We start from the raw sequence: 27,329 nt of genomic DNA on the forward strand, positions 1-27,329 counted from the left end.
ACACATACAGTAGGCGACTTTCGTCAGGACTGGCGAGCGCACTCGCAGTAACGCCCCTCGGCCAGGCGAGCACATGCGATGTGCTCGCAACTTCACTTGACCGACGCAGAGAGAAAGAGAAGGCGATGTGCGCGCATTTTGTTCACAGCGTGACGGCGAGCTGTGCACGTTTGGTCCCCGTGCAGGACGCCCGACTGTCGGCGTCGCTCACCTGCGGTCGGGACTTCTCCTAACGGGAGCGCCCTGCCCAAGCCCAAACGGAGCCGCAGCATGCCAGGCGCGCGGCAGGAGGATTACCCCTCGCTCTTTTCCGCGGAGTGACTGTTCCACAATGGAGGAGAAGTTCAGTAGACTCATCTTCATCCCCATCGCGGCCGTGCTGTGCTTCGTGATCGCCTACCAGTACGTGTGCCCCGCGGAGAGCAACACCTGCTACTTCTTACGTGAAGAGAGCGGCCTTTTCGAACAATATGCGTCCGTCCACACCGAGGAGCAGCTGGACGAGGACCTCAGCGCCAAGACGGGGTTCAGATTTAACTTCACGGAGCGGGACCTGGAAAGACACGTGGACTTTGACATCCGAGGAGATGACGTGATGGTGTTCCTGCACATCCAGAAGACCGGAGGAACCACGTTCGGTCGCCACCTGGTTAAGAACATCCAGCTGGATCAGCCCTGCGAGTGCACGCCCGGCCAGAGGAAATGCACGTGTCACCGGCCCGGTAAAAGCGAGTCGTGGCTCTTTTCCCGTTTCTCCACCGGCTGGAGTTGCGGCTTGCACGCCGATTGGACCGAGCTAACGAGCTGCGTTCCCGTGGTGATGAATAAGCGGGACAAAAAGAGTTCCCAAAAGAAAAAAAGGTGAGGCATGCCAAGCTCACTACACATTCAATTTGATTCCGTTCATTTCAAATGGCATTTGGCACATCGCAGCATCCGAATCTGGATCAGCAGCACTCAAATTCATGGTTAGGGTCGTTCTGCATGCATGCATGATTTGGTCACGAACTAAACCCCACGCCCCCGCAGATATTCAGGAACATCTGGAAATAGATTCTCGTTGAAACCATCCTCAGCCCTGAAGCAGATCAGTACCATTTTTTTGTATTCTATAAAAGGCACAACATCCTTGCCAGAGACATTGAAAAAGTTTTGATGCAACCGCTTAGTATTTCATGAACTGATTTAATTATTACATTTAAAAAATCCATTTGTTGTTTAGGATGATGTCTGAACTAGAACAGGAACAGTCACATCAAATGTATTTATTAGCAAATTGAAAAAAACCATACGTTGCCCAAACCAGTGTACAGTGTATTAAAATATAATGATATAAAAAATAAGACACAGAAAACAACCTAAATGTCAATCTGTTTTACAAAAGGGCCACTGTTTGTCACATCCTATTGTAAAGGGGGAGATCTAGTTTGCGCATACAGTATCCGTGATCTCGAAGAAGTGTGAGAAATACGAAGGTGATAATCCATTTGAACACTCAAGCATAATAAAATGTTACACAGTAATAAACTTTCAAAGGACAGGGGAGGAAAAAGCGACCTGATCCTGCTTATGCTTACTGTTAACACGCAGTGTATAAATAAATGTTACACTGATGGAGCACATGCATATTCATGACCTGCAAATGCGTATACTGACACATTACACATGCTTTCGAGCTGTTTAAGCCACATATATCGTCGACCCCCCCGATCGACCGGAGGTGCGCACAGTGCGAAATGCTATTTATTTAAATACTGTCAACCAAAATCTCCCCTAGCATCCGTTGACGATCGGTCAGGGAGGCGCAATCGACGGCCGTCGCACGGGGCCTTTAAAAACTTTGTTCTGTTCGACTGAACGACTGTAATTCTCAGTAAATAGCCATCAGAATACAAAGAGACCACAGTGGCGTCTTAAAAAGTCCACTGTGACACAGTAAAATTGTTCTGGCATAAAAGGGATACAAATCTTCCTTTCTGCTTGACCTAACAACCAAACAGGACAAAAAAAAAAAGCATCCGTTCACAATCGGTCAGGGAGGCGCAATCGACGGCCGTCACAGAGGGCCCCATTCGGGTCCAGGAACGCCTATGTGTTGCCCAGATTGTCTGCAGGCCTCCAGGCACATTGTTCGAGAAGGCAGCTCATCCGCAGGTCTGTTTCAATTTGCGGTAATTACAGAAGCCAGAGAGTTAAGCCCTGCCAAGCAAATCGCTTAAGCAGGCTGGGTGCTCTGAGGTGTGCCGTCTGCGTGTTAAAGGTTCAGAAAGCAAATCTCCATATGTTCCTAAGAGTGTTAAAGAGGGGTGACAAAGGAGGTCAGTGCTTTCAAGAATACTTCCTTTCAAGAGTCCATTAACCAACCTTCAGGCGCCCATTAGATTGAATTTGAGGTTCTTTGAATCAAGACAGAATCAACACTCCATCAGTCAATACATGTCAATTTGACATAATGGACTCCAGAAAATCTGCACTGGTTTACGCTGCCACTTTATGTTCTCTAAATGGCAGTTGCCTCACTAAATGGCCAGCCTGGGAATTGCTCAAGGAAAAATCAGTATTCTTTAGTTTTAATGGCACTGCCTGCAGTATTGCAATCCGCTCGTTATTATCTGGAATATTACAGTATTTGTGGCCCTTGATTCTTTGAGTGTTTGAGAAAGGAAGGTAAGGTAAGGTAACTGGTATATGTGATTTCAACCATAATGTCAGTAGTATTCATATATTATATGAACTGTACCTTACGTATATTTGACATTGTGCTGTACTTATACCCAAATGTGATCTCAATCTCACCATCCCTGTTGTAGTTTATCTTAATGGATTTTGGTGGGGCTGAGGTCAGGGATCTTAAGCTCTTCCACACTTATAGAGCTTAAGCTTTTGTGCATAGGACAGTCGCACAGTTATGCAGAAACAGTAAGATAAAAAGAAAAGATAAGATTCTGGTTAAACCAAAGGGTTTTCCTTGATGGATGAATGCTTGATTAAAAGGTGTGTCACAGTATTTTTGTCCAAGCAATGTAGGTTAGGTTTGTGGAAACACAATTTTAAAAGCAAATTGAATAAGATCACGCCACTGAGTGAACCCCAAATGTTTCGATTATTTTTAAAATAACAGGTATTTTCAAATTAATTTCCTGATTTTCACAATTAATCTGCTTTGCGTAACATTTTGTTTCCCTACAAGGGACCAAGTGAGTTCATGAGTCAAGAGCGCATAGTGGAAACTGGCTGGATGACAGTTCCTACTTGCCATCAACTGCTCAAGATAGCATATTTTGTTCTGTATTGCTCTGCCCTCTGAAACAGACATTTGAGTTCAGTTCTTATTCATTGCTGCTTTGGAGAGAGTTTACAGCTTATGTTGTGGTTAGTCACCTTCTGTGGGTAGATAGGTATACAGCACCTGACAACAGTTTATTTTGGGAAGACAAGGTACAGGCACAGGTACTTCTGAGAAGTCTATGGAAGTTTATCTGTGCCATCAGATTTTGAATCTGAATGACTCACACAGAATTTTGTTACCATCAAAATACTCAATGTACTTTTCAGCTTCAAAAAGGCTACATTTTCAGCTGCAAATTCAACATTCAATTCAATATTCATCTGCAAATTCAACATTCAGTGTATTTAGTTGCCCAATTCAACAATCAGTTGCAAATTCAGTTGGAAATTTAACATTCAGTGTATTTTTTTCCAAAACGTCACTTCTGGGTATTCAGTTAGCCCTTGGTAAGTTAGAATTTGTTGGGTATTTTTAAATTTTTTATTTGTTTTTATCCATCATTTATTGTTATTTAAAGATTCATTTTTAGTGAAAACTCTTCACATCTTGTTTGTTGAAAAGTAATAAAATAAAAAGGTTGTTCCCTAACATGAGGAATAATCATGATTAATAATCATGATTACAATATTGATCAAAATAATCTGATTATAATTTTCGCCATAATCGTGCAGCCCTAGTAACGAACATAACTAGGGCTGATGTCATGCTAGTTTGAGGCCGAACTTTTGTTTTCATTATGGCTAGTCTCTTCGGGAAAAAGTTAAATACATGTTTGTCATTTATACATTCATACCATAAAAAATATGCAATGTACTTTTCAACGTCAGAAAGTCAACATATTCACTACCAATTCAACATTCTGCTACAAATTCAAGATTCAGTGTCAAATAGTCACTGTATTCAGTTGCAAATTCCACATTCAGTCTATAGTTCAACATACTTCAACTTGCGTTGCCCAATTCAACGTTCAGTCTTAAATTCAGTTGCAAATTCAACATTCAGTGTATTTTTTCCAAAATCGTCACTTCCGGGGTGTGATCAATTCAGAAAGGCAGAAATTTCTGACTACCCCTGAGTCGGCTTTCAAAGATGGCTGCCCCGAGTGTAAAAGTAAGTAGAAGCTCCTGTAATAATCTAAGTTTTTGTCATACTAAATTGGCCATATACATTAGTATTGTAGTAGTATTGTTCGACTTATGTATACATACACACACACACACACACACACACACACACACATGGTATTATTGCTGGCGTGCAAAATACCTTTTTCATTATGTGAGCTGCAATGCAGCCTGTCCTAAGAACGGCTAACATTAGCCCGATGGGTTCATGTTGATTTCATTTATGTTTTTGCGACCTGTTTATGTGGAGGATGTTTAAAAGTAAAGTACTATGTAGCAGTGAATTACCTCTGGACTAGGGATGCACATTCTGAATGTTTGTCAATCATTTATCAATGACCATAGCATATCTCTAGTGATCTGGTTATAACGGACATTTTTCATTCCAAAATATTTGTGATGCAAAAATTAACTGAGGGAAATACAGCATAGCTGTAATGTAAAGGTTTTCCCCCTCCAGTCTATGTGGACAACAATACTGGCCTGTATTTGGATCCACACAGAGGACACTGTCCTGGTCCCTTTGTTCTAGAGAACACACGATGCTGCTACGAACGACATCAGCGTGACTGCATGCACCACTATAGCAAACCTGGTTATGGCTGAGGACAGTAACATCACGACAGGTTAGAAATAAATAATAAAAGTAACAAAAGTGATGTCTATAATACAATGTATGATAGCCATATGTATTGTATTGTAGAGAGCTTGGAGGAGAATGCTACCTGCACCCTCAGCCCTTCACTATCTCCTGCCATGCCTGCAAACGAAGGCTTTAATAGGGATCAGACGCTGTACCTTATTGACCTGAGGGCATCATGATGTCGTCTTTCCGGTGGTTGGCACGTCTGCGAGGGTGTAAGTAAGAGCAGAGACGAGACCAGAGAAGCTTGGACCTTCAGGTGTCACTCTGCCTCTTGCCCCAGCACCCACACCTAACCTTCAACAGGAACAAGATGACGCCCTCCAATTCCTCCCTGAGTCCGAGGAGGCCTTTCAGAGGAACCACAAAGAGTTGTTGGCTCAACTGAAGTAAGGCCAGCAAGGGTTTGAGGCCCTGATGGATTGACTGATAGATCAACTGTAAGAGTTAAATTAATGACACTTTTCCTATAGTTTTTGCATTTTATGTTTACACTTATTACTTATTGCTGGGGGAAAACATTTTTGCCCAATTTGCATCTTTGTTGCGTTTTTTGAATATTTGAATATTTGGTCCGAGTGGTCCGGTTTCCTCTCACATTCCAAAAACATGCATGGTAGGTTTATTGAAGACTCTAAATTGCGAATGGTTGTTTGTTTGTATGTGCCCTGCGATTGGCTGGCAACCAGTTCAGGGTGTACCCCACCTCCTGCCCGATGATAGCTGGGATAGGCTCCAGCACGCACGCGACCCTAGTAAGGATAAGCGGTTCAGAAAATGGATGTTCTACTTGAATAATTCATCCATCCATCCATTTTCTGAGCCGCTTCCCCTCACTAGGGTCGCGTGCCTGCTGGAGTCTATCCCAGCTATCATCGGGCAGGAGGTGGGGTACACCCTGAACTGGTTGCCAGCCAATCGCAGGGCACATACAAACAAACAACCACTCGCACTCACTTTCACACCTATGGGCAATTTAGAGTCTCCAATTCATGCATGTTTTTGGGATGTGGGAGGAAACCGGAGTGCCCGGAGAAAACCCACGCAGGCATGGGGAGAACATGCAAACTCCACACAGGCGGGGCCGTGGATTGAACCCTGCTCCTCAGATCTGTGAGGCTGACGCTCTAACCAGTCATCCACCGTGCCGCCTACTTGAAGGATCAAGTGTTAAAGGTCCCACATTTTGGCTATTTAGACCTGTATAGAGTGACTAACATGGACTCAGTATAAAAGTGTCAATTTCAGTTCCAAAAACACCTCGGTTTTGTCATATGAGTGTCCAGAAAAGGCCCCTCTGACAACTACTTCTGTTTGACCCAGTTTTGTATCCGCTTTGTCCATATTTGGCTCAAACCGCCCCCTTTCTTCTGGTTGGTTGCCTCTGTGTAGAAGAACCACTTGTGAGAGCACACGTTATGTTGACAGTGCTGGCTCGGTAGTGGTGAGGTAGGCGGAGATCTTCCCTAGTGACGTAGATAAGCTCAAGAAGTTCGAATGACCTGTTTGCAAGCGTCTTGGCAGAAAAACGTATGGAACTCAGGAATGCATGGACAATTTAATTTATATTTCACGTTTACTGAGGCACCATAGAGCCAATAATAAAATATGGGACCTTTAAGGAGGATGTGGGGTGAGTTTGATGGTGAGTTGTTTTTTAATAGTTAAAGCTCACACGAATCATACCTCTCGGGCTTTGTGACACTGAGCTGTGTCTTGAGTCATTGTAAGAAATGTAAGATATTCAGAGGATCTTGGTAATCTCTCCACTCCTTAGGAGGATTAGAATTTATCATACAAGGGAGGAAGGGGGAGATTAAATCCACAAATCTAGTCGAATAAATTGAAGTTCACAGTCTTTATTTTAGTATTATTGTTTTTACTAACTTTTGGAAGGGACATATTCTCCATTGACACAGTAACATTAGCTATATTAGATGTGGATAGTTATGAGCTACTGTATAATAGATTTTCAAAGCTGCAGTACAATATGCACCTCAATCCAGCAGCCTTTCTGTCACTTTTCTAATGGTGGGATTTTATTTGTCTTGACTGCAGTCCCTCATGTGGTCAACTAGTTCTTGCCAAAGCAAAAATCATTACACTCATATGTACCATAATTTCTCATGTATAATGCACATTTCCCCCCCCCAAAAAATTGTCAAAAGTCAATAGTGCGCATTATACATAGGTATAGGAGGAAATGGAAAAAAACTTTCAGTTTTATAAATGTATGGCGCCATCTCGTGGTTATGAAAAAGCTGTACACTTTCATTCTAAAATCCCACCGCTACCTAGTGGTTATAAAAAAAGTGTAGCTTCCCCTTTCATTCAAATATGACAGGGGTACGTATGACTGCATATATGTACAGTTGTGCTCATAAATTGGCAGAATTTGTGAAATTTTTTATTTATTTTTTTTAAAGATGACTGATGACTGAACAACAACCATCATTAATTTCTTAATGGTTATGTTTTGTTTAATGAAAATGCTTTTCTGAAATGTTTGACCATTTAATTTGAATCCCATTAAAATAAAATAAAATGTGTTTCGCCTGGTCCTTCATGTTTTCATGAAAGAATTGTACCCATCTTACAAATTCCGCCTGGGTAATCAAACATATGAGCACAACTGTGTGTTTTCTCATTTACTAAATAAAAGTAGGGCTGTGAATTTCAAAATAAGAGCAAGTAAATTAAAAAAAGGATTACGTGTTCAAATAAAGTGCTTAACTTCAGAATAATTATTTGAAAAAACTAACAAAATACAGAAAATACTAAATGTTTTTATCATATGGGTAGAAGCAAAATCATGCATTGTAAAAATGCATTATACATAGATAGAAGCGTTTTCCAGACTTTTTAGGTCAACTTTGGGGGTGTGTATTATACATGGGTGCGCATTATACACGAGAAATTACGGTACACGCTAGAGCAATGAACAAATAAATGGCACTTCGGATTCACTCACGAGTCCGCTTGAAAAAAACAAATCCCAAATCATGATTTTCGCATTCGAATGAAAACAAATCAAAGTACTTGTCTTATTCTGACATTAGTTGCAATGCTTTGTTTACTTGCGCTGCCATTTTCATTTAATGAAATGAATATGCGCAGTTGTAGCCACAGTTGTAACCGATCACATTGATCACAAGGGATCCTGGTTAAATTAAGATATCCATCCATCCATTCATTTTCTGAGCCGCTTCTCCTCACTAGGGTCGCGGGCGTGCTGGAGCCTATCCCAGCTATCATCGGGCAGGAGGCGGGGTACACCTTGAACTGGTTGCCAGCCAATCGCAGGACACATACAAACAAACAACCATTCGCACTCACATTCACACCTACGGGCAATTTAGAGTTTCCAATGCATGCATGTTTTTGTGATGTGGGAGGAAACCGGAGTGCCCGGAGAAAACCCACGCAACACGGGGAGAAACATGCAAACTCCACACAGGCGGGGCCGGGGATTGAACCCCGGTCCTCAGAAATGTGAGGCTGACGCTCTAATCAGTCGTCCACCGTGCCTAAATTAAGATATTTTAAACTAAAAAGAGGCCTTTTGGCAACAACTTTTTCCGGAGGGAAAACTGGATGCTAAAACGCGCCAGCCAAAATACGTCAGCTGTCTTCTCTGGTGTTGTGACAAAATCTGCGACCCACCAAAAATGCGACCAGGACTTAACCAGGGGGCTATAGATAATTTTCAAATAATCAAATTAGATTTTTCATTTGTTGGACAATGACATCTTTCTTTTGGAATAGTAAAAATAATTCAATTGTGATTCGCTCGTCATTCGTTACGTCAATGTGAATAGCGATTGGAGATTTAAAGGGCGAGTCTGAGCTCTAGTACATCTCCAGACAGCCCTTCTGTTCCTTGGAAGCCTTTCCTTTTTTCTCTTCCATCTGGTCCAAAATAGCACCTTGTATATGACAAGAATGAAGAGCGTCTCTCCCTTCATTGCACACCATGGGTGGTTTTTCAAAGTGGAATGAGGGCTATTCATTTAGGAAGTACACTGAAAGAGTGTGTGGCTGTGTGGTTGTTCCTCACTATTAGTTGTTTAGGTTCTCTCTGCTTGCTATAATGTGGAACCTTTAAGGTCAATCCAATCTCCTATTTGTTGAACATTCACAAACATTTTGCATTGGAAATATTATTTTCCAGGATCACGACAGCCAGCATAAACCCCTTATAAGCAATTTTATACTTATTTTAACTGTCACACAACTATAAAATAATATTAAGACACAAAAACACAAATCACAAAGGAGAGTTGTGTTTCAGAGACACCTCATGCATCTTTATACAGTATGTCACATTTTCATGTCACACAAGTGTAAAAAGATGATAACCTCGTAAAATGTGAAAACAACAAAATACCCTGCCTCAACTACGCATCTAGTGAAGTTCGAGTCTCACTGCTTTGAATCCAAATGTATCCTTTATCAAATTTCCTTTTTTTGTCATTGTTTTCATGCTCTTCTTCTCTTAACCGCAAACCTTTTTAATTGTAAGCCAAAGATCAGTAACCCATGCAGATAATTATTTGTTCCTCGGTGACATGAAGTCTCGTGAGGTATGCTGAGGTCCTACACCAACCAAAGCCAGAATTAAAAGCTCTTTCTGACCTAAAAAAAAAAAAAAAAAGGATCAGTAGTTTCAATATTTAAATAGTAAAAACTATTCTTACATATTTTGACTCTCTATTAAGGAACATTTTGGAGTTACTATCCCTGCAGGTGGCATGACGGATGAGGGGTTAGCACATCTGTATCACAGTGCTGAGGTTTGGGGTTTGAATGCAGGCTCCAGTATTTCTGTATGGAATTTGCATGTTCTCTGCGTCCTTGCATGGGCTTTTCATTATTACACAATATACTTATTTTATGTATTTCAACCAACAGCTTTAACAAGTTTCCCTTGTTACTGGAGAGAGCATATTGTAATATAATAAGTGTTTCTTTTTTTCTCATGTCAGTCACTAATTTTTCCCACGGAGCCATCCCTTTTCAAATCTGTGCGCAAGCACATCTTCAACAGTTTTGCTCTTAAGTGTGCGAGTAATCAACACTTTGAGTTAATGTGAAGTCTACATCTTGTCTTTTCAAGTCACTTCTTCTCCCATTATCGCAGGTAGCAAGAGTGTGTTTAACAAATGGAAAAGCTTACATAAAGCATCGCATTGGACTTTCCATTTGAAGAGGATAAGCTAAATGAGTTTAGGTCAAGGCTTTCAGTGTGAGTTGCTTGGTCTCCTTGATGCAATGGTGAGTGAATTAACAAGGCAAATATTGATCTTTTGCTGTTGGTTGCCCTTGCTCTTTTTTAAAGGGAGTTCACATGGTGAGAGGGAGGCAGTTGTGACAGAGGGAAAGGCCGATGCATTGTGTAACCCTTTCACCAATGCCTCGCTAAAATAAACAGTTTATAAGGTATCAAATAAATCTTAAATACCCTAAAATACGTTTTAAATGGTGAAAGAGGGATTTTTCTTTTCCATGGAGGAGAGCATACTGTATGTACAGTGGGAGGAAAAAGTATGTGAACCCTTTCTGCATGAATCGGTCATAAAATGTAGTCTGATCTTTATCTGAATCACAAGAATAAACAAACAGTCCGTTAAAAACTAAAACCACACACACAATTACAAAATGTAAACATTCACAGGACAGAAAGAAAAAGTAAGTGAACCCTTGGATTTAATAACTGGTTGACCTTCCTTACACAGCATTAACCTCAACCAAACTTGTTGTCAACAGATTTGTCAACAGAGATGTTGGCATGTGCCAGTGATTTCTGTAAGTCTTCAGCTGATGCTCAAGGTTACGTTTTCTTTTTTTTTTATCTCATTGAGCTGTGCTGTGTTCATGCAGTCATCGTTACAGGACGGCCACTAAGGCCTTGGAAGAGAAGCAACAGTGCTGAACTTCCTCCATTTATTGTCAATTTGTCTAACAATGGACTGATGAACATCAAGACTTTTTGAGATACTTTTGTAACCTTTTCCAGCTTTGCACAAGTCAACAATTCTTCATCATAGGTCTTCTGAGAGCTATTTTGACCCAGACTTAGTACACATCTGGTAACTCTTCTAAACTGGTGTTTTCTATTGGTCAGAGCAGATTTAAGCCACACCTCCGATCCTGACTCATTGATTGGACTCCAGGTTGGCTCACACTTGACTCTAATTATCTCTTGGCGAATCCGTAGCCTAGAGGTTCACTTACTTTTCCCTCTGTCCTTTAAATGTTTACATGGTATTTTCAATAAAAAAATAAAAATACTAATTGTTTCGGTGGTATTAGTTTAAGCAGACTCTGTTTATTCTTGTGATTTAGATAACGATCAGACTACATTTTATGACCAATTTATGCGGAAATGTTACAAATTCTAAAGGGTTCACATATTTTTTGCTTTGATATACAGTACTTCACCTTTTGTCGGATGAATTCTAACAAAACCACCGTATGTTAATATATGCACATTTGATTAATAATTTGTTACATTTTCTGGTAATATCGTTGTCATAAAAGTAACTCAACCTTTGTTGTGTGCCTCAGACTCTTGCAGTAAAGCAGATAGCAATAATACAAGCCTTATTTAACTTGTTCTAAAGATACATATTATGGAAAATTGATTGCTTATGTACAAAAGGTTTGCTCTCCGGCGTGCCTGCCCAGCCAGTGCTGTCAGGAACTGTCTTAAATTTGAAAATCTAAAATGTAGTATGTCCTTCATTTCCTGCCAAACTGTATTTGTGGACAAGCTAACATAATTGAATTATTTGTTCGATTTCAGTGAGGCAATGTTTTGTGAAGTCAAGCGCAGAGAAGATTTTCAGTTTGGTTGTGGCATTTTGTTGTCTGTTGTCTATTGGCTCACAAAGCATGTTTGCTGGAATGCTTTCTTCTCTTACTCACCAATGCAGGACCTGTTGACTGACGTTTGTTTTCATGATGTCTTCAAACATTATTCACTTTTCCATCCGTGTGTCATCTCCTCAAATGTTTGTGCAATATAAAAAATCAAATTGGAGCAATACTCAACCAATCAGCTGAGAAAACGTGACTATCAATAAACTGTACCTAAGTCAAATACTTAAGTGTGTTAAGGTTTACAGTTCACCAACCATAAATATAAAATATAATCTATAAACATATTTTACAGTATGTTCCTGTTCTATGCTGTTGTTTTGTATGTCTTCACCTTCTACTATTCCTGCTGCAGTTTGTGCAGGTAAATCGTAACTCCCACTGCACTTCCAGGTTTACAATTTGTTTCATTATTGTTGTTTCATATTATGATTGTGGGATGGTGTTGTGTTGATATTGATGGTGACAGTATAAGATGGTAATATAAACTACTGTCAGGACAGCATCCAGTCAAGGAGTCGAGTTTGGGCCGGCGGGGCCGGCCGTCGCGGCAACTGGTCATGCTGGAAGCCTCCAACGAGCCACAGAGGGCAACTTCAAAAAAAGCCTAAAAAAGTATTGATGTCCAATGTATGATGTATTATTGGTGGGGCTTATATTTTGAAATTGGCACCCACGGTGCGCCGGTGACGTCCGGCGTGTTGCCGTGGTGTTTATGAACAATTGTTGTAGTAGCCGACTTGACTTCGACTTTTTGACATGCGGCAGAGGTCGTGATGGTTTGAACCCAAACTTGCCAGAATATTGCTCAAACCATCATTTAATCAACCATAGTTCTGCTAGTTGTTGCAGCATACACAGGGAGCCCAATATCCAGATTTCCGTGTTTGGTCATGTGACGTTCGCGAGGGCACTTGTGACATTAATTCCAGTCAACAGCAGATGGTGATATTGCCTGACATGGCTGACCCTGAAATAGGTAAAACATTTATAAATGTATCTGTTTAGTTCTTATTACGGTGGCACGATGGACGACTGGTTAGCACATCTGCCTCACAGTTCTGAGGACCTGCGTTCAAATCTGGTCTCGCCTGTGTGGAGTTTGCATGTTGTCCCTGTGCCTGCATGGGTTTTCTCCGGGTACTCCGGTTTCCTCCCACTTTCCAAAAATGTGCATGGTAGGTTAAACGAAGACTCTAAATTGTCAGTAGGTGCGAATGTGAGTGTGAATGGTTGTTTGTCTATATGTGCCCTATAATTGGCCCCAAACTTGATGTTTCCACCCCCATGCTTCACAGCAGGTATGGTGTTCTTTGGATGCAACTTAGCATTCATTCTCATCCAAACAGGACAAGTTGAGTTTTTACCAAAAAGTTCTATTTTGGTTTCATCTGGACCATATGACATTCTTCTTCTGGATCATCCAAATGCTCTGTAGCAAACTTCAGATGGGCCTGGACATGTACTGGCTTAAGTAGGGGGACACGTCTGGCACTGCAGGATTTGAGTCCCTGGTGGCGTAGTGTGTTACTGATGGTAGCCTTTGTTACTTTGGTCCCAGCTCTCTGCAGGTCATTCACTAGGTCCCCCGTGTGCTTCTGGGATCTTTGCTCACCGTTCTTGTGATCATTTTGACCCCACGGGGTGAGATCTTGCGTGGAGTGGTCTTGTATGTCTGTATGTACAGGGGGAGGGAGCATTTGGTAAGTCGGGAGTCGGGGGGTGCCATAAAGAAGGGAAAAGGAAGTACCATAGAGAAAGAAAAAGGGCAATGTCCCATGTCAGTGAGTGGAGGGTGCAATAGGAAGTGTGTGATTCCCTTTTTTATCCCCTAAACAAATCCATCCATCCATCCATCCATTTTCTGAGCCGCTTCTCCTCACTAGGGTCGCGGGCGTGCTGGAGCCCATCCCAGCTGTCATCGGGCAGGAGGCAGGGTACATCCTGAACTGGTTGCTCGCCAATCGCAGGGCACATACAAACAAACAACCATTCGCACTCACAGTCACACCTACGGGCAATTTAGAGTCTCCAATTAATGCATGTTTTTGGGATGTGGGAGGAAACTGGAGTGCCCGGAGAAAACCCACGCAGGCACGGGGAGAACATGCAAACTCCACACAGGCGGGGCCGGGGATTGAACCCGGGTTCTCAGAACTGTGAGGCTGACGCTCTAACCGTGCCGCCCCTAAACAAATCACTAAATGTTTTTTCTACACTATATACCTAACCTGGAAGGAATTTATTAGAAGAGCCAAGGGGTGACTTTGGAATCGCGAAACAGTTGACCATCTACGTATAGTTTGTCCACAACCAGTGAGGCGTGTTTTCCTTGTTGCCGGTAAGTCTTCATTAGTGGGTACAGGACTTTTGTGTCGCTCGTTGATTCAGGATTTTCAGCGCTGTCGACATGAAGTTTTTTACTTGAGCCTCTGGATTATCAGGTGTACTCTCGGAAATGCCAGCAAAGATGAGGTTATCCCGCATGCTTCTTGACTGTAAGTCTAGCATTGCTTTTTTTATTTTTTTGGTTTACTTTCTTGAGAACCTCTCCCTTGGTTGTCATCACTTTCATGGCTGAATGAAGTTCGGCATTGTCTTCTTTTAGCTGTCTGAATTGCTGGTTTTGAGCTCCTTTATCTCCTGGTGTAATAGATCGAGACGTAATAGCTTCTTGTCAATAGAGGAGAGGACTCGAATACGACTTGGACTCCAGTCATGAATTTGATGACTTTAGACTCGACAGTATATTAAAAGACTCTACTTGGATTTGAACAGTAATGACTCGTGACTTCACTTGTACTTGAAGCCATTGACTTGAAAAGACTTGCTACTTTACCATAACCAAAGCACTGAGAAACAAATACCTGGTAGTAATCTCTTTCTATAACAATATTTGCAACATACTGTTTCATGTCAAGAAAAATGATAAGCGACAACGTATCGCTGACTGTGTTATTAGGACGAACGCCCTACACCATTATTGCTAATGTGTAATTAGTTCTTATCATTTTTAAACAGTTAACACCCTGTCTAGCAAAGGAATTGACCAGGAGGTCAGGTTTCATAAAAAAAAAGTACAACAATAAGTGTGACAACTAAATAAGGTATACATTCCAAGAACCAGTGTTAACATACACAGATATGATGACATTTAAAGTAACAATAAGGACATTAATTATTGCAACACCTAAACAAAAACATCTACAGCTGATGTCACGTATGCTTATTGTCGTAGCATTAGCAGCTAGCTTTGTGAGTGATGCCGCAAATAGTTTACACGGCGGGCTGGACGTGCGCTCTCTGGGATTCCTTTACATTACCGTCTGGTTTAGTCAGTGTCGTGTTCTCAAGAATCTGTCTTGTATTTCTTTTTTTATTCACCTAATTTACTGATCATTTAGCATACAGCTAGCATCTATTCAACATAAAACTACGTTCTTCTTCGTGTCCTTTTCTTCACCTCTTTTTGACATATTTTTACATAGTGCCTCCTAGTGTTCCAAGTGAAATACCACAGTTTATATGTTATATGATTGGCTGGCGACCAGTCCATGGTGTACCCCATCTCTTGCCCGAAGATATCTGAAACAGGCTCCAGCACGCCCGCGACTCTAATGAGGATAAGCGGTACGGAAGATGAATGAATGAACAAGATGGCAAACTTGTGTTCCTCTTTTTTTAATTAATGCCTTATCTATTTGATACTTATGGGAAATACCAAGTTTAAACTGAAATCTATTTATATTTGTGTTTGAAATTGCCTCACTAGAAATGTTTGTCGACAAGGAAATGCCGTTTCCTGCTGTATGCATTTGTATGTATGAATTTAAGAAAAATACTGTTGATTATCTAAAAGAGGAAACCAATTGGTCGTTCATTATTAACTGAAATGTCTCATATTCTCTTGTGTATTCATAATTGCTCTTTAACCAAGCAAAAATATATTTTATCCTTATACTTGTGTTGTGGACATGCTCCCCGCAAACTGAGGTGACGCAGTGACTCCCCACCGTTTGATGAACGGTTTGATCCTTCGAAGCCGCCCTGCTGTGAAACTCCCACAACAATACGCTGAGTGGAACCTAAAGTAATTAGCACGTCCCCTCGAAATATTGGTTTACAATCATCAAAGAGTCCTTTCTTCGCTTGCACTCACAAAAGCCAAAAGGGACCGATCGACGATGGAATGCAAATACAGCAACAACCATCCATCCATTTTCAACACTGCTTATCCTTGTTAGGGTCGCGGGGCGCTGGAGCATATCCCAGCTGACTTCGGGCGAAAGGCGGACTACACCCTGAACTGGTCGCCAGTCTGTCACAGGGCACATATAGACACGGACAACGATCCGCACTCACACAGCAACAACCAATTAACTTAATATTCAAATGTGCACGCAAGGCGCCACCCCGTTTGAGAGTACTGCAACCTGTGAACTCTCATCTGATGTTTAACCAAGGATAATGTCTGTTTCGATTTCTCATGAACTCTGCAGAAATATTCCAAATGTATGCCTTGATGTCTGTGTCAGTGTGAACTTTAAAAGCGCAATTGTGAGATTTTGAGAATTGTTTGTCTTGATTTGACTCCAACCAGCATGAAATGTGATTTGAATCATAAGCCATTGATTTGCCAAAACTAAAATATAAACAGTCAGTCCGATTTGCTTGACCTCTGAGTAAAGGGAGTACCAAATTGAGATTATTTTATATGAATGTATGATTCTATACCCATCCATCCATTTTCTGAGCCGCTTCTCCTCACTAGGGTCGTGGGCGTGCTGGAGCCTATCCCAGCTCTCATCGGGCAGGAGGCGGGGTACACCCTGAACTGGTTGCCAACCAATCGCAGGGCACATAGAAACAAACAACCATTTGCACTCACAGTCATGCCTACGGGGAATTTAGAGTCTCCAATTAATGCATGTTTTTGGGATGTGGGAGGAAACCGGAGTGCCCGGAGAAAACCCACGCAGGCACGGGGAGAACATGCTAACTCCACACAGGCGGGTCCGGGTATTGAACCCGGGTCCTCAGAACTATGAGGCTGACGCTCTAACCAGTCGGCCACCGTGCCGCCGACTCTAAACCCATTTTATCAAATTTGTAGACAAGATTCAAGCTGATGGTTGTGGTCTCCTCCAGGGTTCTCCGTCCCTGTTGCACACGCCCCGCCCCCGGGGTAATTAACTCTTAACTCCCGCCTTCTGGCTCTCGTGTCTTTTTGCTCTTTCTTGTTTTTTTAGCTCTGGCTTCTGAGCTCTTGCTGGGCTGGCCTCGGTCACCCCTCCCCCCTGCCCGTTCTTTGATCGGGCACACGGCTTGGTAAAAGCAGGCCTTGGGGATGGAGCTCCCCACCCTCCGTGGACCCCCGCTGCTACGCCTCCTGGACTGTTGCTGTTCGGCTTTCAGCCAAGTGTGAGTTCTCCGAACTTGCGAGTGGATCCCGGAAAGCAGGCGGGGAGAGAGACGGTCATATTCTTCCAAGGAGGCGTGACGACCAACCATTTTTCGTCTTCTGCCTCTTTTGTTTCTTGTTCTATTTTTCTACATCTTTTTCACATTCAACCAAATCGCTCCTTTCTTCCTGAGACGCGCCTAGAGAGAGACCACCACCCACCATCTTGAATCTAAGCTCATGAGTAGACACGGCAAGCGTTTGCCAGACTGTACGATATTAGTGCCTAATAATTTCGGGGAAATTACTAGCTTCAGACAAAATCTCAACTTTGTCCTCTCTCTCTCTCTCTCTCTCTCTCTCTCACTCTCTCTCTCTGTCTCTCTCTCTCTCTCTCGCCTCCCGAATGGACGCGTTAAACGCTTGCATCCAACACACGATGTTCTATTTCCCTTTTCGTACACCTATTTTCCTTCTTTTTGCCATTATTAGTGTTATTTTCTTTCTTTAGTTAGACCCCTTTGTGTGTTTCGCTCTAGGTTCCTTGTAGATGTCATTAAATATACCATAAAATTCCACTCTTGGTTGTATTTCGTGTGTGTTCTGAGTTTAAGCCTCTGTCATCTAAAAATTTCATAAAGTTTAGCAACCTTCAGAATACGAGACTGATAAAAAGGTTTCTTGTCACTTTCCCTAAATTTTATACATATAAAAAGTGATGTGGTGCCCCTTTATAAAACAGATTAGTTTGATTTTAACGATTAAACTTAAAATTACGCTATACCGGAAGTAATGTAGGCGTCGCTTCTGGGTTATTCTTTTCTCCTAAATTAATTACTTTTTTATTGAAACAATATACGCTACACTTGATTATTCCAATAGAATTGTCAGTAGAATACTCCATTACTAATTACAACACTACTGGATGCACATTTTTATTTGTGACAGGTCTGTTTAATGTCGCTTCAGAAATAAAAGTGAGGTAAAACTAAGTCATAGCATACCATTTTCATAGAACAACTGAAAACGTACTATTGATGTGTTTGAAGGGGCAATAAACTAAGCCCCCCCGTGACGATGGTCTTTGAAGTCGCAAAAAGTTTGGTCAACCCCCAAGGTTTATAAAAGTTCAATGCACTTGTTTATCAAATTAGTTTTTGGTTTTAAAATATATTAAATATAAGTTTTCAGACCACCTTAAATTTTTCACTCTTTATTGTCATGAACATGGTTAGGGCGACGGCGAGGAATGCAAGGCAAGAACATGGTGGACCCAATTGCAGGGAAGCAGGGAGGCAAGGCAGGAGTGCGAGAATCTCAAAATAATAATATTTAATTCCAAAAACAAAGGAAAACAAAGATCATGAAAAAGTCTAAATGCTAAATTAACAAAGTCCAAAATCTAAACACAAAGTAACAAAGAAACACTTGAGTGAACCCAAAACAAGAAACAAGACATGACTGGTGAAATACCTGAGCGACAATGACATGGCAAGACATGTGACTACGACAATGAACCGACGAGAACTGAAAGAAACCAGGGAACTAAATACAAACAAATTGACGAGACAACGAGGAACACCTGGACAAGACGAGGGGCTAGAGAGAGCTGATTGGTCGACAAAGTAGACGAGAACAGGTGGACACAACCTAATGAGCACACGACAAACATGGAACACAGGAAAACATTGAACAAAACTAAACACAACCCAAACCAAAACACAGACCATGACAGTACCCCCCCTCTAAAGGAACGGATCCCAGACGTTCCCCAAACAACAACCAAAAAGACATCAACCCAGGGTGGGCGGAAGGGGGCCTGGAGGAGGGTACAGAGTCCACCCCTCAGGTCAGTCTGGTGGCCATCCAGGCCACCCGAGGTGAGGTGCTTGGCTGAGCGGTTCAGGAGGTCGTCCAGGACGCCAAGCACCAGGGTCTTTACAGGGCCATTCAGGCGGACGGCCACGGTGCCGAACCCAATGGTAATGCAGGGGCCAGGCAATAGGGTTGGGTGGCGGCCGCTGGACGAGCGCCGCCGGAGCGTGGTCGGGTGGCGGCCGCTGGCCGAGCGCCGCGGGCGCGTGGTCGGGTGGCGGCCGCTGGACGAGCGCCGCGGGCGCGTGGTCGGGTGGCGGCCGCTGGACGAGCGCCGCGGGCGCGTGGTCGGGTGGCGGCCGCTGGACGCGCGCCGCCGGAGCAGGGTCGGGTGGCGGCCGCTGGACGAGCGCCGCCGGAGCAGGATCAGGTGGCGGCCGCTGGACGAGCGCCGCCGGAGCAAGGACGGGTGGCGGCCGCTGGACGAGCGCCGCCGGAGCAAGGACGGGTGGCGGCCGCTGGACGAGCGCCGCCGGAGCAAGGACGGGTGGCGGCCGCTGGACGAGCGCCGCCGGAGCAAGGACGGGTGGCGGCCGCTGGACGAGCGCCGCCGGAGCAAGGACGGGTGGCGGCCGCTGGACGAGCGCCGCCGGAACATGGTCGGATGGCGGCCGCTGGACGAGCGCCGCCGGAGCAAGGACGGGTGGCGGCCGCTGGACGAGTGCCGCCGGAACATGGTCAGGTGGCGGCCGCTGTACGAGCGCCGCCGGAGCAAGGACGGGTGGCGGCCGCTGGACGAGCGCCGCCGGAACATGGACGGGTGGCGGCTTCTGGACGAGCGCCGCCGGAGCAAGGATGGGTGGCGGCCGCTGGACGAGCGCCGCCGGTGCGGGAGCCTGGCGCAGCTGCCGAGGAGCCGGAACGGGAGCTGCAGTCGCTTCCTCAGCCTGCCGCCATTGAGGTGTGGGAGTAGAGGGTACGGGAGTGGAAGAGTGCACAAGGTCTCGGGAAGGTGAACTAGGAAAAATGGCTGGTACTGAACATGGCTTGGGGGCAGGTTTGACTAGACGTGACTTAATTGGAGCCGTGGAACAACGTGTGGGAACAGGTGAAAAATCAAGTGATTTGTGAACAGGGGGGAAAAAACGAGGGGGCAAAATTTGACCTTTACTTGGGCGCCTCCGTTGGCCACCACGCGGCGGTCCCGGGTAGATGGCCAAACGGGTGCCCAAGAAAAGGTCAGAGGGAAAGGATTTGGACTCACTGGGGTTGGAAACGTGGAAACGTGACAAAAACTGACGAGGACGGGATAAACTAGGGAAGGAACCAGAAAAATCTGTGTCAGAGTCAGAATCCGACAGGTTAACTAAATCAGGGCCATCAGAAAAATCTGAATCTAAAGAAACATGTGGATGTACAATAGTAGGGCATGGTGAATAGCTAGGACAAGTGGGGGGACCCGAGGAAAAGGACAGAAAAGACTGAATGGTAGGGCTTACTGGAGGAGGGTAGGTATGGATGGCAGGCTGAGGACGGTGGGAGGCAGTTTGGTGGCGTCCAGGGTGACGCCATGTTCTTCCCGCTGGGTCCTGTTCTGGTCGGTTCATTCTGTCATGAACATGGTTAGGGCGACGGCGAGGAATGCAAGGCAAGAACATGGTGGACCCAATTGCAGGGAAGCAGGGAGGCAAGGCAGGAGTGCGAGAATCTCAAAATAATAATATTTAATTCCAAAAACAAAGGAAAACAAAGATCATGAAAAAGTCTAAATGCTAAATTAACAAAGTCCAAAATCTAAACACAAAGTAACAAAGAAACACTTGAGTGAACCCAAAACAAGAAACAAGACATGACTGGTGAAATACCTGAGCGACAATGACATGGCAAGACATGTGACTACGACAATGAACCGACGAGAACTGAAAGAAACCAGGGAACTAAATACAAACAAATTGACGAGACAACGAGGAACACCTGGACAAGACGAGGGGCTAGAGAGAGCTGATTGGTCGACAAAGTAGACGAGAACAGGTGGACACAACCTAATGAGCACACGACAAACATGGAACACAGGAAAACATTGAACAAAACTAAACACAACCCAAACCAAAACACAGACCATGACAGTTATATTGCAGCGGCACGGTGGACGACTGGTTAGAGCGTCTGCCTCACAGTTCTGAGGAGCAGGGTTCAATCCCCGGTCCCGCCTGTGTGGAGTTTACATGTTCTCCCCCGTGCCATGTTTCTCTCCGGTTTCCTCCCACATCCCAAAACCATGCATGGTAGGTTAACTGGCAACTTTAAATTGCCCGTAGGTGTGAATGTGAGTGTGAATGGTTGTTTGTTTGTATGTGCCCTGCGATTGGCTGGCAACCAATTCAGGGTGTACCCCGCCTCCTGCCCGATGATAGCTGGGATAGGCTCCAGCATGCCCGCGACCCTAGTGAGGAGAAGCGGCTCAGAAAATGGATGGATGTTATATTGCAGCCATTTGCTAAAATCATTTAAGTTAATTATTTTCATCATTAATGTACATACAGCACCACATATTGACAGAAAAAAACGGAATTGTGCAGACATCATTGAAAAAAATACATAAATGGTTGCCTATGGTGTGGAAGCCTGTGGAGAGATAGTCCACCCCCACCCCCACCCCATTAAAACTATTTAGGAACTGTTAAGAGAATTGATAAGGAATTAGATTGATAAGCAGAATCTACAATGGCATTGATATTGATAAAGTCTTATGAATTCCCACCCCAACTAATCATCTTGCACCCTTCTATACACAAACTAAAAGCTGTTTCCAATATTTTACCTCTACAGTAAAGGTAACCAAATAAGGTAACATCACCACTTAAAGTATGGCAGTTTAGTTGTACTCCACTGAAACCTAAAATCACAATATCAGAGATTAAGTGACTCTCCGTAGTGTGTTTTTATTTTTTTAAAGTATTTACTGTCAAAATGGCTGTCTATTGACATACTAGAGCGGCTCCAACTACCGGAGACAAATTCCTTGTGTGTTTTTGACATATTTGGCAATAAAGAGGATTCTGATTCTGATTCAAACATACTATACAGACTATACTATACATACTATACAAATTAATATTTAATATTACAACCCCAATTCCAATGAAGTTGAGTCGTTGTGTTAAACATAAATAAAAACAATACAATGATTTGCAAATCATGTTCAACCTATATTTAATTGAATACACTACAAAGACAAGATATTTGATGTTCAAACCAATAAACCTTATTGTTTTTAGCAAATAATCATTAACTTGGAATTTTATGGCTGCAACACGTTCCAAAGAAGTTGGGACAGGTGGCAAAAAACACTGAGAAAGTTGAGGAATGCTCATCAAACATCTGTTTGGAACATCCCACAGGTGAACAGGCTAATTGGGAACAGGTGGGTGCCATGATTGGGTCCAAAAGGAGCTTCCCTGAATTTCTTCCTGTCATTCACAAGCAAAGATGGGGCGAGGTTCACCTCTTTGTGAACAAGTGCGTGAGAAAATAGTTTACAGTTTAAGGACAATGTTCCTCAACGTAGAATTGCAAGGAATTTAGGGATTTCATAATCTACGGTCCATAATATCATCAAAATGTTCATAGAATCTGGAGAAATCCCTGCATGTAAGCGGCAAGGCCAAAACCCAACATTGAATGCCCGTGACCGTTGATCCCTCAGGCGGCACTGCATCAAAAACCGACATCAATGTGTAAAAGATATCAACACATGGGCTCAGGAACACTTCAGAAAACCAACGTCAGTAAATACAGTTCGGCGCGGCACCCTTAAGTGCATCTTGAAACTCTACTATGCAAAGCAAAAGCCATTTATCAACAACACCCAGAAACGCCGCCGGCTTCTCTGGGCCCGAGTTCATCTCAGATGGACTGATGCAAAGTGGAAAAGTGTTCTGTGGTCCGACGAGTCCACATTGCAAATTGTCCTCCGGGCCAAAGAGGAAAAGGACCATCTGGACTGTTATGGACGCAAAGTTCAAAAGCCAGCATCTGTGATGGTATGGGGCTGCCTTATTGCCAATGGCATGGGAAACTTACACATCTGTGAAGGCACCATTAATGCTGAAAGGTACATACAGGTTTTGGAGAAACATATGCTGCCATCCAAGCAACGTCTTTTTCATGGACGTATTACAACACCGTGGCTTCGTAGTAAAAGAGTCAAGCAAGAATGGGAAAAGAATTCCACCTACAAAGCTTCAACAATTGCAGTCCTCAGTTCCCAAACGGGCGGCACGGTGGCCAACTGGTTAGAGCGTCAGCCTCACAGTTCTGAGGAGCGGGGTTCAATCCCCAGCCCCGCCTGTGTGGAGTTTGCATGTTCTCCCCGTGCTTGTGTGGGTTTTCTCCGGTCACTCCGGTTTCCTCCCACATCCCAAAAACATGCATTAATTGGAGACTCTAAATTGTCCGTAGGTGTGACTCTGAGTGCAAATGGTTGTTTGTTTGTATGTGCCCTGTGATTGGCTGCCAACCAGTTCAGGGTGTACCCCGCCTCCTGCCCGATGATAGCTGGGATAGGCTCCAGCACGCACGCGACCCTAATGAAGAGAAGCGGTTCAGAAAATGGATGGATGGATGGAGTTCCCAAACGTTTATTGAATGTTGTTAAAAGAAAAGGTGATGTAACACAGTGGTAAACATGACCCTGTCCCAACTTTTTGGGAATGTGTTACAGCCATAAAATTCTAAGTTAATGATTATTTCCTAAAAACAATAAAGTTTATCAGTTTGAACATTAAATATCTTGTCTTTGTAGTGTATTCAATTAAATATAGGTTGAACATGATTTGCAAATCATTATATTCAGTTTTTATTTACGTTTAACACAATGTCCCAACTTCATTGGAATTGGGGTGGTACATTGCAATACAAAATACCACCTGGTCTTTTCTCCCCTTACTGGCATTGAAACATCATTATGTTGTCTGCAAGGTCACCACAATCCCAAACTGTAAAAATGTTTATTTTACAAAATGCTGTGAAAAGAGCTTTAGATATAGTTATTTCCTTGGAACTGTGGGGATGATGATGAGTCTTTGCAGAGGTGGCTGCGCCCTCATGGTACAGATTCAAATCATCTGAATAAATTTAGTGTCTTAGGTCAACTAGGCACTCAGAGATGAGCATAGAGAATGAGACAACTCAGAGACAGCTGGGTGGAGGGGGAGGCAGGTGTATATGGGAAGGATGCTGAAAATAGGAAGTCTACAGGTCTGTCTACAGTTTGGCCATTCTGGCTGCATTGAGGCGTATGGACACGCAGGAAGCACCAGCAACGTAACGCATCTCCCTCCACTGCTTCTTGTCGTTCTCGTACCTAAAACAGGGGCAAGAGGACAGTCAGAGCTCTGTATTATCATGTCTTTTGCAATGTGCTGCCTTATAAATAAAGACTTACTGCCAGACGTCGGTTGTGAATTGGGGTTGTAATATTAAAGCAATACCTCTTACAACACCAAGAATTTTTCCCTGTACTTTTGGGTCAGTGAGTGTACAACATATGGCAGCTGATTTGAATATTTTGTTTGACATCAATTCCTAAATTGGGGACATTTTATCGTACGACATTTACAGATCCTGCAGGACTGAACATCTTACTGAAAGATCACACATTTGAACTCTTTAGATTAGAATGAAATAAAGCGTAAATTCGGAATTCTGTGGGTTTTATTTTTTTGCTGTCGGCCACATTGTGATTTGTATTTCCACAAGGAAGACCATCATGTGCTGGAAAGGGACTTTCACTCTCACAGTCTCTGAACCTGAAGTACTTTGTTTTGCTTTTGCCTGAAAGCTCACGAGAAGTAATCTGCAATGACATGAAATAACACGCAATTTTTCATTTGGTTTCTGCCACTGACAACCAGAAGGTCACCTGATCTTTGTGTACAATTTCTATTTCCTTTTTAACTATGTTTGTAAAAATACTGAAAGCTGACTGCTTGCTTCACCTTAGCGGTTCTTTGGTAATCACTCAACTCAAATGAATAATGGAGGCTGAGTTAAACAATTATATAGCTTTGCAGAGTTCATCTTTTGTGGAGATGAACTCTGGAGATTGTGTGATCGGACGAAGAAAATGACAAAAAACCTGCAGTGGCTATCCAACTTCTTTGCCAGCTCATAGAAACACTACTTCACATTGCGTTACGCCTCAACACACTCACTAGGGCTGTAACGATACACCAAGGTTCCGATTCGATAAGTATCAAGATTTCTGATCTACAGTCCGAGAGACAATTAGATTTTTTGAGGGGAGGTGGGAGAAAAAAAAGAGATTATGATTATGATCTAACACTGAAGTCATTTTCTGCCAATGCCGTCCAAAGATGTCATTCAGAATCGAGCTATTCCCTGCCAATGCCGTCTAAAGACGGATGGAAACAATGGAGACACTTCCATGCTCTTCAACCCAAAAAAAAGAAAAAAAAACAGTTAACTGCTGCTTGACAGCCACACACCTAATATTATCTACTTTGTCTTCCTTGCAGGAATTTCTACTACATCACCATGCTACGTGACCCTGTGTCACGCTACCTCAGTGAGTGGAAGCATGTACAGCGTGGCGCCACCTGGAAAACCGCCATCCACATGTGTGACGGCCGCCCACCTACTCAGGACGAACTTCCAGCCTGCTACAGCGGTGAAGACTGGACTGGTGTTACCCTGACAGACTTCATGAATTGCCCCTCCAACCTTGCCAACAACCGCCAAGTGCGCATGCTAGCTGACCTCAGCCTTGTAGGCTGCTACAACACGTCCATGAATGAGCTGGAACGAGGCCGCGTGCTGCTTGCCAGCGCAAAGGCCAACCTGCGTAACATGGCCTTCTACGGTCTGACAGAGTACCAACGAAAGACACAACACTTATTCGAACGGACGTTCAACCTGCGCTTCATTCGTCCCTTCACCCAAATCAATAGCACACGCGCTGCCAGTGTGGGAATCAACAAGAAAGTGCAATGGCTCATCGAGGGGCTGAATGCCCTTGATATGGAGCTCTACGAGTACGCTAAGGAGCTTTTCCTGCAGCGCTACCAGTACAACCGCCAAAAGCAGCATCAAGAGGAGCGTCTCCGGCGGCGGCATGAGAGGCAGCGTCTGCATAGGACCTACCTGGCAGAGTTGCTGAGATTAGGAGGAGACGAGGAGGAGGACATGAAGGTGCTTGCCACTACCGAGGACTATAACAGTCAGGTGGCACGATGGTGAGGAGGACACAACAGAGACCAAACTGACTGCTGTTCTGCTCTCCTTACTTTGCTGTCAATCTGCCAAATTCTGTCATCCCCTAGTACTTGGTTGGCTGGCCGAAAGGTGTCTTAATAGTTATGATGGACGTATTTGGAACATTTTGTATGTGTTTGTTTCTTAAGGCTATTTTTGGCACTGCAGTTGTAAAAATGCATTTGATTTCACGAGCAAAGCAAAATGTCTTATACATTTCGCAAAAATTTAATGTCTGCAAAAAACGATGCAGCAGTTTTGTAAAAGTCTTTGAATAATAAATGGGCTTTCAGGATTTTCTGTGTTATGTTCTAGCGCTGTGTCGACCAGTAAAATATTGTGCTTACTTTTTGGCTAGGTCAGAAAATCAAAGCACAAAGTTGGCTGTCATCTTTCTTTTTTCTCCTATTCATTGACCTCCACTAATGAGAAGCAATCAAGGCTGTTCCTTAGCGGAAATTGTGTCAATAAAAAATTGCAGCATTCTGTGGTGTAAATTTGTTCTTGATGTTTATTTTTTTTTGCTGGTACATGTGATTTCTGTCCTCAATTTATAGAAACACTCGGCCAGTCTGGTAAAACAGCTACATACCTGCAAGAATAATAACAACGGATCCCTCAAAATGACTACATTGGGATTACAAATCAAATTATCTTATGGGGCAGACTCATTTCCTTACATTATCATCCTGATACTAGAACACTGGGGCTGTGACAAACATCCATTAGCACTCACATTCACACCTATGGACAATTCAGTGTCTCTCTTTAGAAAATCTATGCAAGCACAGGGAGAAGATGCAAACAAGATCTGAACCCATGACCTCTTTACTGTGAGGTACATACGCTAACCTCTCCCTGTCATAAGGTTCAATTTACAGTAGTCATGTATAGATGTTTGAG

The 27,329-nt window shown here is 43.3% G+C and overlaps 1 protein-coding gene across 1 annotated transcript; it reads left to right on the forward strand.

The window, feature by feature from the left end:
- Positions 1-26,912, forward strand: LOC133488600 (heparan-sulfate 6-O-sulfotransferase 3-B-like). Its single transcript, XM_061796659.1, has 2 exons — positions 1-861; positions 25,691-26,912. Exons 1-2 carry the CDS (start codon positions 332-334, stop codon positions 26,409-26,411), a joined length of 1,251 nt encoding a protein of 416 aa, XP_061652643.1. The 5' UTR covers positions 1-331; the 3' UTR covers positions 26,412-26,912.
- Positions 26,913-27,329: the final 417 nt, after the last annotated feature.

This window comes from Phyllopteryx taeniolatus, chromosome 1 (assembly GCF_024500385.1).
Source record: "Phyllopteryx taeniolatus isolate TA_2022b chromosome 1, UOR_Ptae_1.2, whole genome shotgun sequence".
Taxonomy (NCBI): domain Eukaryota; kingdom Metazoa; phylum Chordata; class Actinopteri; order Syngnathiformes; family Syngnathidae; genus Phyllopteryx; species Phyllopteryx taeniolatus.